The sequence below is a fragment of the Dromiciops gliroides genome, chromosome 4 (assembly GCF_019393635.1).
Source record: "Dromiciops gliroides isolate mDroGli1 chromosome 4, mDroGli1.pri, whole genome shotgun sequence".
Lineage (NCBI taxonomy): Eukaryota > Metazoa > Chordata > Mammalia > Microbiotheria > Microbiotheriidae > Dromiciops > Dromiciops gliroides.
This window is the reverse complement of record NC_057864.1, coordinates 225,380,422-225,396,398: the sequence shown is the minus strand read 5'-3', so window position 1 is coordinate 225,396,398 and position 15,977 is coordinate 225,380,422. Positions and strand designations below refer to the sequence as shown.

At 36.7% G+C, this 15,977-nt stretch overlaps 1 protein-coding gene across 1 annotated transcript in view; it reads right to left on the bottom strand.

The window, feature by feature from the left end:
• DNAH9 (dynein axonemal heavy chain 9) overlaps positions 1-15,977 on the bottom strand; it is a 455,137-nt gene that overhangs the window by 319,271 nt on the left and 119,889 nt on the right. Inside the window, exons 16-19 of the mRNA XM_044002519.1 lie at positions 14,400-14,593; positions 13,879-14,303; positions 6,573-6,795; positions 2,858-3,024 (exon numbers count right to left, since the gene is read on the bottom strand). Of these exons, the coding sequence (XP_043858454.1) occupies positions 2,858-3,024; positions 6,573-6,795; positions 13,879-14,303; positions 14,400-14,593 (1,009 nt within the window). The remainder of the gene's footprint in view (positions 1-2,857; positions 3,025-6,572; positions 6,796-13,878; positions 14,304-14,399; positions 14,594-15,977) is intronic.

Genomic DNA, 15,977 nt, shown 5'->3' with positions numbered 1-15,977 from the left:
CTATATTGTGGAAATTCTTCTTTTATTCTATAAATTAAAATAAAATAAATTTAAAAAGAGCTATCAAAAGCCTGATAAGAAATTTGAGGAAAAGGAGTTCAAAGATAGTTTGGAGAGATAAGGGAAGGTTTCACAGATTATTACATAGCACCTTGCTGAACTTCAAAAAGCAGAGGTGTAGAGGGAGTGTGTTCTAGGTATGAGAAATGGTCAATGTAACTGGAGAAAGAACAAGACAGAACAAAAAAATCAAAGAACAGCTAGTAACTGACTAGAATGGAGATAATTAGGATAGGAAAGGGCTCTCTTGAGCATTAAGGGAGGGTGTACATTTGGGGGGAGTTGATATCTTAAAATTTCAAGAAATATAGAAGGACAATGGAGGAGTTGTTAGTAGAAAGTATAATGAACATTCTAACGGTCTTAATCTTGATTAGAAGGCCATTCACCAGAAGGGGGAGAAGAGGAAGGGGATACTATGTGCCAGGTACTGTGGTAAGTACTTTACAACTATTATATCATTTAATCCTCACACCAACTCTAGGAGGTAGGTGCTATTGTTACTATCATTTTATAGTGAGGAAACTGAGGCAAGCAGGTGAAGTGTCTTGCTTAGTGTCATACAGCTAGTGAGTATTGGAGGCTGGATTGAACTAAAGTCTCTCTGACTCCAGGCCCAGCACTTTGTCCACTGTGCCACCTAGCTGCCATGTTTCTCTCTTGGCTTAAGATAAGGTTTTTGTGTGAATGTATTTTTGGTGAAACTGTAAATTGGTACAACCACTTTGGAAAGCAATTTAGAACTATGTAAATAAAGTGACTAAAATATCTGTACACTTTGACTGTGTTTACACCCCAAGGAAGGTATTGCTAAAAAGAAAATCCTCATACACAACAAAATATCTATACTAGCACTTCCTATGTTTCCAAAGAATTAGAGACACAAAATAGAAGGCAATAGATTAGAGAATGGCTAATCAAATTGTGGTACATGAATATTATGGAATATTACTATGCCATAAGAAATGATGAATGTGATGAAAAAGCATGGAAAGATCTACATCAACTGATACAGAATGAAGTCAGCAGAACCAAGAAAGCAGCATACATAATAACCAAAACACTGTAAATGAACAGAACAACCACACACACAAATCAAAATTGAATGTAGCAAAATTATAAAGATCAAGCATGATTCAAAAGAAGAGATATGAAAAAACATCCCAACATACACCTTCATAGAGAAGGGAAGTCCACAGATGCTGCACATCACAATTTTTTTAACCTTTTCAATATATTAATAAGCTATGCTTTTTCTTTTTCTGTCTTTAAAAATATTGTTCTATGAAATGGTTCTCTAGGAGGGGTAGAAGAAAGAAAACTCTGGGAAAAATAAAAACCTATGGAAAAAGATTTTGTATAGCAGTAGGCAGAAGGATAGAGGGAAATACTGGGGAATATGGGTGATATAAAAACAAACTACAAATAAAAGTTTTTAAACAAATAAAAGATATCATGTTTTCTTTAATACCAATATATGACATCACCAAATAAGAATACATCTTTAAGAAGATTATTTTTTAGCAGTACAAGGACTTCCATTGTTAATTGAAAAATTCAGTGGTCTTTTTACTGGTGATAACTTCTGCCATGGCTGGATCTCATAAAGGTTAAATTGCTCTGGTCAAGAAAAAACGGATTCATCCAAATAATTTTTTTTTTTTACAACATTCATCTAGAATTCCTAAGAGGCCAATCAGGGAGACTATGTAATGCATGTCAATAATACTGTCAACTTTTACTAACCCAGGTGAGATGTAATGAGAGCCTAGACTAAGATGTCTCTGGTGTTAATAGAAAGAAAGGAATGTATTTAAAGGAAATTGTCCACTAATTGGATGGGGAGGAAGGCTCAAAAAACAACAAAGAATAAGTAAGGAAGGAAAGCTCTATGGTTTCAAGCCTGAGGAAATAGGAAAACAATGGTACCATCAACAGAAATAGGGAAGTAAGGAGAAGAGGCAAGTTGTGTGTGTGTGTGGGGGGGGGGGTTGTTTTTGTTTTTGTTTTTTTGGTGAGGCAATTGGGGTTAAATGACATGCCCAGGGTCACACAGCTAGTAAGTGTTAAGTGTCTGAGGTTGGATTTGAACTTAGGTTCTCCTGAATCCAGGGCTGGTGCTCTATCCACTATGCCACCTAGCAACCGCAGAGGCAAGTTTTAAAGGGAAGATAATACATTCAATTTGGGACACAGATCTACAACTAGACAGGATCTCAGAGGTCATCTAGCCCAACCCTCTCATCTTGCAGATAAAGAAACTGAGGCCTAGTTAGGTTAAGTGGCTTGCTCAAGGTCACACAGATTCTAAACATCTGGAATTTAAATCTAAGTCATCTCACTCCAAAGAGTGTTCTTTTTCTTGTACCACACAGCTTTCCTTAATCCTCACTTTTAGAATGCAAGGTGGGTGGGGCAGCTAGGTGGCTCAGTGGATAGAGCACTGGCCCTGGATTCAGAAGGACCTGAGTTCAAATCAGACACTTAACAATTACTAGCTATGTGACCCTGGGCAAGTCACTTAACCCCAATTGCCTCACACACACACAAAAAGAATGCAAGGTGGGTGGTACTTGAGAGTAGTAACTGCCATTTTTATCATTTATCTCCATGGACTTGTATGGACAGTGCTATGTGTAGGGTGTGCACTTCATACATATTTGTTGAGTTGCTGGTTACTACTGATTAATCTTTATTCTCAAATAGATTATATAGTATTTCACAATAATTGCAATCACCAAGGACAGTTTTTAGATGGCAGGCACTGAGGGACAGTTTAGAAGGGTTCTGCCAGTACCTGAAGGGAGCTTCTTTGTGGAACTGCTCTCGGAATGTATACTGTTCAATTCCAAAAGCTGCACATTTTTGACGGAGAGCTGTTACTTCATCTTCCTGCAGGGGAGCTACATGCTGTTTCACAATAACTGCCATCTTCTTTATGTTGTTCCATTTCTCTGGCAATTCCTACAAGAAATATCTCAGAGTCACCAGATTATACTTCTTCCCCTGCATTCTTATATAAGGTTCTAGAGTAGGAAACAACTTGGGTTTCTTTTGCCTACTTTACTAGAAAATGTTAGCATAATTCAATAATAGTTACCTTTTTATGCTTTTCTTGAACCTTGTATTAAAAGTCAAAATTTTAATTCAGCTCTGGTCTTTTCATCAGGAATGCTTGAAAGTCCTCTATTTCATTAAATATTTCATTTCCCCCCTGAAGGATTATACTCAGTTTTGCTGGGTAGATCATTCTTGGTTGTAATCCTAACTCCTTTCCTTCTAGAATATCATATTTAAAGCCCTTTAATTCTTCAGTGTAGAGGCTGCTAAATTTTGTGTTATCCTAACTGTGGCAGCATAATATTTTAATTTTCTTTTTGCTGCTTTCAATATTTTCTCCTGGGTGCTCTATAATTTGGCTGTAATATTCCTTGAAGTTTTCATTTTTTGGATCTCTTTTAGGAGGTAATAGTGATTTATTTTTCAACTTCTATTTTATCCTCTGGTTCTAGGATATCAGGGCAGTTTTCCTTGATAACTTCTTAAATTAGGAAGTCTAGGCTCTTTTAAAAAATCATGACTTTTAGGTAGTCCAATAATTCTTAAGTTATCTTTCCTTGATCTATTTTCCAGCTCAGTTGTATTTCAAATATTTCATATTTTCTTCTATTTGTTCATTCTTTGATTTTGTTTTATTGTTTCTTAATGTCTTATGGAGTAATTAGCTTCCACTTGCCCAATTCTAATTTTTAAGGAATTATTTTCTTTAGTGAATTTTTGTAACTCCTTTTTCATTTGGAAAATTACACTTTTTTTTAAAAGTGAGGCAATTGGGGTTAAGTGACTTGCCCAGGGTCACATAGCTAGTAAGTGTTTAGTGTCTGAGGCTGGATTTGAACTCAGGTCCTCCTGAATCCAGGGCCAGTGCTCCATCCACTGCACCACCTAGCTGCCCTGGAAAATTCCACTTTTAAGGAGTTTTTTTTTCAGTGAATTTTAGTACATCTTTTTCCATTTGGCCAATTTTGCTTTTTAAGGAGTTCTCCTGAGTGGCAGCAAGGTGGCACAGTGGCTAGAACAGGCATGGAGTCAAGAAGATGTGAGTTCAAATGTAGCCTTAAAAACTTTCTAGTTGTGTGACCCTGGGTAAGTCACTTGACCTTATTTGCCTCAGTTTTCTCATATGTAAAATGAGCTATTGAAGGAAATGGCAAACCATTCCAGTATCCTTTCCAAGAAAATCCAAAATGGGGTCACTAACTGTTGGACATGACTGAAACAACTGAACAACAACAACAAAATCTCTTCAGTGAATGTTTGTATATCTTTTCCATTTGACTAACTCTACTTTTTAAGGAATTCTTTTCTTTAGTGGATTTTTGTGCCTTTTAAACTATTTGGCTTATTATGTTTCTTAAGGTGTTATTTTTTTCAGTATTGTTTGTGCCTTCTTTAACAAGAGACTCCTCTTTTCATGGTTTTCTTGCATTATTCATTTCTTTTTCCCAACTTTTCCTCTACTTCCTTTATTTTATTTTTACAATGGTTTTTGAGTTCTTTCATTAATTCTTTTGGGGCCTGAGACGAATTCATATTTTATTTTGAGGCTTTGAATGTAGGTGTTTTGACTTTATCGTCTTCTTCTGAGTTTGTGTTTTTAATCTTCTCTGTCACCATAGTAACTTTCTATGGTCAGGTTCTTTTTTGTTGTTTGCTCATTTAAAAAAAATTTAAATAATAAAAATTTTCATTTATAGTTTTGAGTTCCAAATTTTATCCCTCCTTCCTTCCTTTCCCTCTTCCCTCCCTGAAGTGGTAAAGCAATCAGATATAGGTTATATATGTGCTATTATGTAAAACATTACCATATTGGTCATTTTGTACAAGAAAACTTGAATAAAAGAAAAAAAGTGAAAGAGAGTGAAAAATAACATGCTTCAGTGCATGTTCAATCAATACCAGTTCTTTTTTTGAAGGTGGATAGTATGTTTCATTAATAGTCTTTCTGGATTGTCTTGGATAATTGTATTGCTAAGAATACTTGTCATTCACATTTCTTTGTCAAACAGTATTGCTGTCTCTGTGCACAATGTTCTCTTGGTTCTGCTCACTTCATTATACAACCATTCATACAAGCCTTTCCAGGCCTTTCTGAAATCATCCTGCTTGTCATTTCTTATAGCACCACACCTTGTTTAGCTATTCTCCAATTGATGGACATTCCTTTGATTTCTAATTCTTAGCCACAACAAAAAGAGCTGCTATGAGTATTTTTTTTTTTACAAATAGGTCTTTTTCTCTTTTTGGAGATGTCTTTGGAATATAAACCCAGAACTGGTATTGCTGTATCAAAGGGTATGCACAGTTCTATTGCCCTTTGGGCATAGTTCCAAATTTATTTGCTCATTTTTTCAAGTCTATTTCTTGACTTTTAACTTTATGTTAAAGTTGGACTTTACTCCTAGGGGAGACGAAGAACAGCCCCAAACATCAGGTTTTCCATCCTGTTGTTTTCAGAGCAAATTCTGGGGACCTATATGTTTTCAGTTCTTCTAAAGCAGTATAATATTAGAAGAGGTGTGGTCACTGTTCTCTAGGCCTGGTCTGTGAGTGACCACAATTATTCTTTTCTACTCGAGAACTGTGGTCAGGGTCCCAGCTCTTCTGTGGTCACACAATATGGTATGCCCGTGCCCTTCTTCACCCTGGGACTGTAACCTGGCACTGAAAGCAAAGGATTCCTGTTATCTCTTTTTTCTTTTCTTTTTTTTGTTGTTGTTGTTTTCTTTTTTGGTGAGGCAGTTGGGGTTAAGTGACTTGCCCAAGGTCACACAATTAGTAAGTGTTAAGTGTCTGAGGCCGGACTTGAACTCAGGTCCTTCTGAATCCAAGACTGGTGCTATATCCACTGTGCCACCTAGCTGCCCCCTGTTATTTCTTGACCAGTCTGACCTCCTTACAATCTGTGGCTCCAGAAGCTGCAGATGCAGTTGCCCTCAAGGTCTGCTGCTGGCTTACCATGACATGGCCTGTGATGGACCATTCTCTATTCTCACCCCAGTGAGACAGACCTTTCCTGCTGACTTTCTTAGACTTGAAAGTTGTTTTGCCCCCAGCCCTTTTCTGGTTCTGCTCCTCCAGAATTGATTTTGAGGCATCATTTTAAAGTTCTTTGAAGGGGAATTTGGGGCAGCTCAGATGAGTTTCTGCCTTTATTCAGTCATCTTAGCTCTGCCCTTCTATACACCTTTTAACATTTGATTTTACATTTTCTATTCTTCTGATTGCTTCTTTTCCTTTTTTTTTTAGTATTCATTTCATCTTAGTAATGAAAAGTTTTGTTCACCCCCAGATCAGATGCCTTCTACAGTGCCCATATATCCATTGAAAAGTTTTCAAGCAGATAGTCTTTTACCCCAAACCATCTCATTATTAAATCTTATAACATATACCTTCCTAATCATATTCTACTGAATTTGCCTTTCATCATTAGAAAAAAAATTTGTACTTACTTCTAGCTGTTTAAACACTGCATCAGGCAATTCTTGTTCATAGATCTTCAGTAATTCAATTGTGTGTTTCAGAGGCTCAAACATCTCATCGGTGCTACTTTGTCGTTCTTTAAGAGCCATAAGGAGTCTCATAATCTCAACCAAACCAGTGAAATCACCTTTGTTGATCTTCTTGCTCAAACCACTCTCACCATTTCTTATGAAGACTTCAAGGTCTGCCAAGCTAAAGCAGAATCAGCAGTAAGTGAGGTCATGTCTATTCATATACCATATTATGCTCCAAGAAGTCTATCACATGGTATATATTTAATAAATGTTTATTTTATTAACTGATTCACAATATGCATAATGCTACATAGAAGATGTGGTACTAGAATGGAAAAATATCAGAGTTTGAAGGGATCATAGAAATCAAATAGTTCATCCCTCTCATTTTACAGAGGAGGAAATTAAGACCTGGATAAATTAAATAAGTTGTCTAAGGTCTGCTGGTAGTCAGTGACACAGGTCTCTGTATTGCTAGATGAAACTTCTTTCCATTTCAACATGTAGTCACCTAGCTTCCTTCTAGGAGTTTGAATGCTTAAATGTAAACTGTTGATTACTTGTCAACAAATATTTATTACATAGATCCTCAAATGATAAATAATAACCTAGTGATAGATTTAAAAATCTTATCATCATAGATTTCTAAGCTTCTACTGCCATATTTTCTTTTGCTTAACTACCCTTCCTCCATCTTCTGGGATTTTCACTAAAGAGGAGCAGGGAGTGTAATTGGCAGGGAAACCTCCTTCCTTGTTCCACTTATAGAATCACTGAATTTCAGAGTTGGAGGGGATCTCAGTAGTCATCCAGTCCAATTTATATGTAAAGAAAAATGACCTCTACAACATACCAATAGAGTGCTCATCCAGCCTTTCCCTGAAGGCCTTCAATGAAGAAGAATATACTACCTGAGAAAATAGCTGGTTCCACTTTTGGATAGGGCTAATTTTTAGGAAGTATTTTTTATTATGTGAAATATAAATTTTTCTTTTTTGCAACTCATCTATTCTTCTGAATCTAATACCTCTCCTATATGAAAGCCTTTCAGATGTAGGATATTCCCAGCTTCCCATGAACTTTTGGGTTTAGGACAAAGGTAATTTTAGACTTGAAAATCTTAGACTGCAACTATCCCGAGACCAGACCACAAGAAAACAGCATTGAGGAATATAAGACTGTTCTGGTCAATGTAATGCCTACATGAAAAGCAAACCATCCAATTCTCACATACCTACTCCAGCAAAATCCCAATGTTTGCACCAGACCAAATAATTATCAAGAAATTGAGTGAGATGGGGGGCAGTTAAGTGGCACAGTGGATGAAGCACCGGCCCTGGAGTCAGGAGTACCTGAGTTCGGGTCTGGCCTCAGACGCTTAACACTTACTGGCTGTGTGACCTTGGCCAAGTCACTTAACCCCAATACCCTCACTAAAAAAAATTTTAAAAATTAAAAAAAAAAAGAAATGGAGTGAGAAAACTATTTTAAGTGACTTCTTCTATCCAAGAACTACAAAAAAGACATCCAGAAGCCCAGCCCAAAGAAAATAGGAAAGGAAGCAAGTAGCAAAGCCAGCACCAGTGCAGGGTAGTCTGACCACAGACTGACCAGGAGCATTTGTATTCTACAAAGCTCCAGGAGCAGAGGCAGAAGGAACAGAGGCTTCCCTTGAGAAATGCCTACTACAGTGGGGATCTGGGAAGCCTGGGGCAACTGTAGCAAACAGTAATAGGAGCAGTATCATAGCACAAATCAGGACACCCCAGGTTCAAGGGCTCTAGAGTCTCCAGAACTGTCATAAAATGTAAGAGAAGGCCTTAAATATTCACTGCTGTGAAACTCAAGAGAATCCATGAAACCTTAGATTTTCCCAGGAGGTAAAGGGCAGTGAAAGAATCCAGGAAATCCAGTGTGGGACTAAACAAGACTATGTCACCCAGAAGTACATCAGGGAGTCAAGCTCTGATTCAGGAAATAAAGGTAGAAAGATAATTAAATCAGAAAATACCGACCAGCAGGAAAAATTGTAGAAATGTGTAACTATGTATGATGATGTGGTGCTAACATTCTAATAAGAGAAGAACTAAATGGCCATTAAGAACCTTAATGCCCAAAGGGCTATAAAACCATGCATATCCTTTGGCCCAGCAATACCATTACTAGGTCTGTATCCCAAAAGAGATTAAAAAAAAAAGAAAACAAAAGGACCCATATATACAAATATATTTATAACAGCTCTTTTCTGGTGGCAAGGAATAGGAAATTAAGGGGATGCCCATTAATTGGGGGATGGCTGAACAATTTTGTGAAAAACTTGGGAAGACTTACATTAACAGGTGCAACACTATACACACTAACAGCAATATTATAGGATGATCGACTGTGAATGACTTAGTTGTTCTCAGTAATACAATGATCAAAGACAATTCTGAAGGCCTTATGATGAAAAAATGATATCCATCCCCAGAGAAAGAATAGGTAGTGTCTGAATACAGATTGAAGAATACTTTTTAAACTTTATTTTTTCATGGAGTTTTTTGATCTGTCTTTTCTTTCACAACATCACTAATATGGAAATGTTTTGCATGACAACACAGACACATATATCTATATATCAGATTGCTTACCTTCTCGATGAGGGGGTGTGGAGAGGGAGGGAGACAATTTAGAACTCAAAAATTTTAAAATGAATATTAAAAATTATTTTTACATGTAATTGGAGAAAAATAAAATACTAAATAAATAATTTTAAAAGAATCTTGGGGCGGCTAGGTGGCGCAGTGGATAGAGCACCGGCCCTGGAGTCAGGAGTACCTGAGTTCAAATCCGGCCTCAGACACTTAACACTTATTAGCTGTGTGACCCTGGGCAAGTCACTTAACCCCAATTGCCTCACTAAAAAAAAAAAAAAAGAATCTTAATGTTCTCAAAGGGCAGTGAGAGATATATTGGTTCTGTTCTAAGAGTTTGAAGAGGGAAGGTTAAATGGATACAGTGGACAGAAAATAGGAAGAAAGGAGTAGAAGTTGTTATTTATCAATTGTAGCATATGAAAAGAGTATACAAACATGAGGAAGGGGTAGGAAGAGGAACTTATTATTATCTGACAGACAAATAAACATTGAATAGACATGGAGTTTGTTATAGCAATATATCAAACAACAGAAAAAAAAAACTGAGATGGGGAAGGTGGGGAGAGAAGGTTAAAAGGAAGAATAATATCAGGGAGGGGAAAAGTAAAAAAAAAAATTTCCTGATCCTGAAGGGAAGATCAAATGGAGGGGGGAAAAGCATAGAATTAGAATCTAAGGGGGGTACCTTAGATTGCCTCTTGGACAATTGGAGAATAGTTGAACAATTATGGTATATCAATGTAATGGAATTTTACTGAACTGTAAGAGATGAGATTATTTCAGATAATAGTAGGTATTATGAACTGCTTCAGAGTGAACAGAATTATGAGAACAATTGCAACACTGCAAAGAAAAACAATTTTGGAAGACTCAAGAGCTTTGACTAGTGAAATGATAACCCTGTAACCATGACTTCAGGGCATGATGAAGCATGTTATCCACCTACTAACAGAGAGGTCATGGACTCAAGTTGTGGAAAGAGACATACATTTTTGGACATGGCCACTCAGTGAATTTGTATTGCTTGACTGTTACAAGTTTTTTTTGTGTTTTTCTAGGTTTTTAAGGGGGGGGAGGGTAAATGGGCTGGAGAAGGGGAAGTGTTACAGGAGAAGGAAGGATTAACTATAATGATGCTAAAAAAGGACACTGAAACTTTTTTTTTTTTTTTTTTGCTGGGCAATGAGGGTTAAGTGACTTGCCCAGGGTCACACAGCTAGTAAGTCTCAAGTGTCTGAGGCCGGATTTGAACCCAGGTACTCCTGAATCCAGGGCCAGTGCTTTACCACTGTGCCATCTAGCTGCCCCCTGAAACATTTTTTAAAAGATTCACAGTAGAATACAGAAGTTCAGAAACACAAACAAGATAGATTTGTAACTAATGCATAGAATATATCTTATACTGTTTTAAAAGAAGCAGTATGAAATAGAGATCCACAGCTTCACATAGAATCTTCTTTTTTTTTTTTTTTGTTCTGCTGGGTGTATGAAAGTGCTCCTTTTTGGTGTTTAATTTGGAATAAAAAATTTTTTAAAGGAGCATAGGAACTCATTTCCTATCTCATTTCACAGCTGGATAAGCTGAGATAGAGAGAAAACAGTAGAAATAAAACTTAAGAGTCCAATTAGCCACCCTCTGCTTTTCCAGCCTTAAAAGATTTTCATAGTAAAGGGAGACTGGCTTTGCTATTAATACCTTTAAAATTACTTACCCTTCTCCTGAATGTCTTGGGTATAAACAAAACCATAGAACTGGACATGGTATGGCCAAAGTTACTAGTACATTTGAAGGAGAATCCTGAGGCCATTGAACCTGGTTATACTAACCAATCATTTTATTTGTTAACATAACAAAAATGATCACAGTAAAAATCAGACTAAAATATTAGAAAATCTTATTCCAATATTTCAATGGATATCTCTTCCCTTTCCATCAGTGCAGATGAAACAATCCATTCATACCTTCTGATTCTGTATAATTCTCATCTATGTTTTAACATAAATCTCACACAAATTATCCAGTCACTTTATTGGGATTCTTCCTTTAGGCCTTTTTACATTTTATGGGCACTAAAGAGGTACTCAAGCTATCCATTTGTTATCTCTTACTCACACCATGATTGGCCCATATCCTTTTCCAATAATACATTTCCTTAATGACACATCTTAAATCATTTCTTCATTGGAAGGTTATCATTGATAGTATGCTATATTCTACTTATCCATCATGTATCTCTCTATTGTTTTTTGAATCACTTTCATCTTTTATTCCTTGAAAATTGTGGAATTCCAAGATTCAAAACCACATAATATTTCTCAGAGGATGTTGAATTGTGTTAGATGTGTTTTTAAAAAAATGTTGGCTCTATGCACTGGGTATCAGTTGAGATTGTTAAAAGTAGAATATAATTTCCCAAATGAGATTCAATTGACTCTCTTCTTACTCAATTCTGGGCCTAACTCACTATCCATTTGCAGGGTCATACATCCAAGATATATGTACTGATATTCCAAACTCAGTCAACTCAAAGGAATATCAGTCTACATTAAAAAAATTGAGACACTGGAAGCTTCCCTTCTCCCCTTCTCATTTTATATTATTCATACATTTTCTTCCATTATATCTTTTTTCTTTTTTTTTTTTTAGTGAGGCAATTGGGGTTAAGTGACTTGCCCAGGGTCACACAGCTGGTAAGTGTTAAGTGTCTAAGGCCGGATTTGAACTCAGGTAGTCCTGACTCCAGGGCCGGTGCTCTATCCACTGCGCCACCTAGCTGCCCCTCTTCCATTATATTTCAATTCACTGTGGTCTCAGTTGAAGAGGTAGCCCTTTTCTTTGCCAATGTAAATCCCTTTAAATATGTACCCTAGATCCCATCCCTTCCCAACTTTTCCAAAACAACTTTTCCAAAATATTGCCTTCACTCATCTCCTTATGTATTATTTTATCTTCAATCTTTCCTTATCTACTGGCTCCTTTCTTGCTGTCTGCAAACGTACTCTTGTCTTCCCCATGCTAAGAAAAATCTCACTTGAACCTACTATCACTGCTAACTATTGCCTGATATTCTCTTTCCTCAGCAAAACTTGATAAAATTATATTCTGTCTTCACTTAATCTCCTCTCACTCACTTCTAAACCCTTTGTGATGTGGCTTCTAACTTCATCATTTAATTTAAACTGTTCTCTCCAAACTTACCAATGATTGGGAGGCAGCCAAGTGGCACAGTGGATAAAGCACTGGCCTTGGATTCAGGAGGACCTAAGTTCAAATCCAGCCTCAGACAATTGACACAATTACCTGTGTGACCTTAGGCAAGTCACTTAACCCTCATTGCCCCACCAAAACAACAATAACAACAAAGTTATGGATAATCTCTTAATTATGAAATCTTTTCTAAGTTTTTTCTTAATACTGATCCTACTTGATGTTTATGAAGCACTGCCACTATAAATCACTACCTCCCCTTGGGAATTCTCTTTATCCTAAGTTTTTATGTCCTAAATCCTAAGTTTTACTCTCTCCAAAATCTCTATGTGTCTACTCCTCTGCAGTGTCCTTTGCTTGTCCTTCATCCATCTCATGCCAACTAATCATGGGCATCCCTCAAGGCTCTGTCCTTGGCTCCCTTCTCTTTTTACTTTATGTTATCTTATTTGGTGATTTTATCAGATCTTATTGTTTCAGCTAACATCTCTATGCAGGCAATCCCCAAATATTTAGACTTCAACTTTGTTGAGTTACAGCTACACATTTCCAACTGCCTCTTGAATATCTTCACTTAGCTCAGATCCCATCTTCTATAGGAAGCTCTGAGATGGTAATACCTTCCCCTTTCAGATTGCCTTCATCATCTACTCTGTGCATATCTTATGTTTACATACTCAGACATTGTCTCCCTCATTAGGATGTATGCTCCCTGAGGGTAGAAACTGGTTATTTTATTTTGTCTTTTGCCTTTCTTTTTATTCCCCAAACTTTGCACAATGTCTGGCACATAGCTAGTGCTTAACAAATGCTTCTTGACTCACTAAATAACAATCACTTTTCATTGATCTGTTTAGTTTTTCTTACGTGGATTTTTAGGCCAACCTATTTTAAGTAATCACGGATCTCATTAAGGAGGCTCTGTAATGTTTTTGGGCTTGGTACACTGAGCACAGTATGATCTGTCAATAAGATCACCTGGAGAACTTATCCCTCTTCTATGTGGACTTTGCAAAAGATATTCTCTATAAAATGGTGAACATATAATTCCCAGTTTTAAGTTTCATTGAATATTCATAATCAATGATTCAGTGAATAATTACTTTGTTGTTGCATTTATCAAGGATCCTTATCAAGGATCAGATCAATGATCTGATCACACGTATGATTGTCCTTGCTATCCAACAGCTTTGAAGGCTGAATTTTGCTCTCTGAATCAAATACTTTTTTGAAATCAATAATCAAACACAGGTATATTCTCTGTGCCTTTCAAATAACTGTGTGACTATAAATGTGATGTATTTTAGTAAAGTGTTTCTGAAAGTTTGCCTTTTTTTAAACATCTAGGTTTTCAGGAGCCATGGGAAAAGAATAAAATGGAAAAAGGTAAAAGGGAAAGAGACACAGACAACATTACCTATGGGTGACATGATCAATGAGATGCTGTTTAAGCATGAGGCTCCATCTCTTAATTACATTCAGGAGAGACATCTTAAATGGACGAATATCAATTTTCATCCAGTTGTCAAAAATTTTGAAAGGTTCTAGCTGGTTCACCTCTTCATAGATCTTTTCATAGGAATCAATCTGCAATTTAAATTGCTGAAGAGTGGGAGGATTCTCAGGGATCCCATCTTCTCCATGAGCTTCTAACTCCTCTGTAGTAAGCATATGTCCATATAACAGAAAATGCCGCATAAATTCCTTCCGGTCATCCATGTAAAGGAAAGAATAATGGTCAAAGGAGTTTCGATAGTCACAGCAGATGGTCATCATACTCATGACTCTCTCCATTAATACATTCCTGAGGTTTGACAGATCTTCTATGTCTTCCATGTCAGCCTATGAAAGAGATGAAATTAGAAATTCAAGATTACAAAAACACTTGGAATATTAAGTCAAATAGGGGAGGTTAAATGATGGTTTCAGAATCAGTACCTGGTAATGAAGGGAACTTTTCTGTGCAATCCGTGGGACCATAGAAGATATTCTGAAAATGTCATTGATAAGTCCCTCAACAATACTATGAAAACCATCTTTAGCAGTAGGGTCCAGATTGGGATAAAAGATTAGTTCTGGTATAACTAGATCCAGCTGTGCCTCAAAAAAGGGAGGAAGTCTGGCCTTAGAATCTGAAAAAGCAAAAGGAGCCAACGTGAATGAGTAAATAATACTGTTCAAAAAGCTAAAAAATTACATATTAGAATACATATATTCAAAGAGATGATCCATAGTTCCAAGGGGATTTCTTTTATTCCTCCCATGAATGAAGAAGAAGATCCCTAAGCCATATACACATGGAGTCATGAGCAGGATTTGCTGGGAGAGGGAAAAAAAACTACAGAGAGAAAGGAGTTTCTGAGCATAATGGTTATGTGAGAAAGGTGAGTCTGTAGTTGGGCTAAAGTGAGTCCACTGCTGGTTGAATAAAAAAAAAATGTCCAGAACTGAACTAGAAACTTAATGACTATCAATAAAGCAATGGTGCTATATAGGTTCCACATTACAGAAAAGCAGATACAGACCAAGAGAAGTTACCACAGCAAGAGAAAGCACAGATTACCTAGAAAAAAAAGAGAGAGCAGCTGGTTCAACTTGTCCCAGGGCCCTGAGAGCAGTGCATGAGTAGACCCAACCAAGTGGTACTCTAAGTTTTATATGAAGGAGTAGGAGAAGAGGATCGGGGGAAGGAAAAAAATAGTACTCCCTGGAAGGTGTGTTGAAACTCTTCCTGCTAACCAGCCTTGGATGTGGAATGAGTCTATTTTTGTGTCTTTACATGAAGGATATCAAAAGACCTCTAACAGAGAGAAGTAAGTTCCATTCAGAGGTCAGTGCTGAGCTATAATAATACCCAGTAAGGGTATTATTGCAAAGCCTGCATGAACCCAGAGCTGTGTGAATCATGAGTTACTGCGTAATATATAATCTATTCCCAGTCTGGTGAAGATAAATGTATTATTTGCTAAAACATTCAAAAACAACTGGGATCTGATGGGTTGAATTGGGTTGAATTTTAGAAGACCAGATCTATGGAAGCTTTCTATAAAATGTAATGGATTGGATATCAGGAGGCCTGTCTGAGTCCACTTTCTAACTCTACCATTAACTATCTTTGTGACCTTGGACAAGTCGTTACTTCTCTGGAATCAATTTATTTATCTAGATCATAGGAGTTTGGACAAGATGATTTTTAAGGTGTTTTATTTTTTTCAGGTTTAATAGTCTATAGTATTAAGCTAAGTATTTCATTTGCAATTTCATGTCTGCAATTCCACTAATGATCAACTTGTGAACTGTGGTATGTATTAATAATTTTATAGATCCAAAGGACAAAATTTTATCAGGTATAGCAAACTAAGAATAACAGAAATAGTACACAATCTCACCAATCTTATTTTTTTTCATAAAAAGAATGCAATTAAAATAGTTGTTTAAGTCAGGGGCATCAAACATGAGAAAAATTCCTCAGTGCTGTCTGAACCAGATTAAAATGTAATTGAGGGGCAGCTAGGT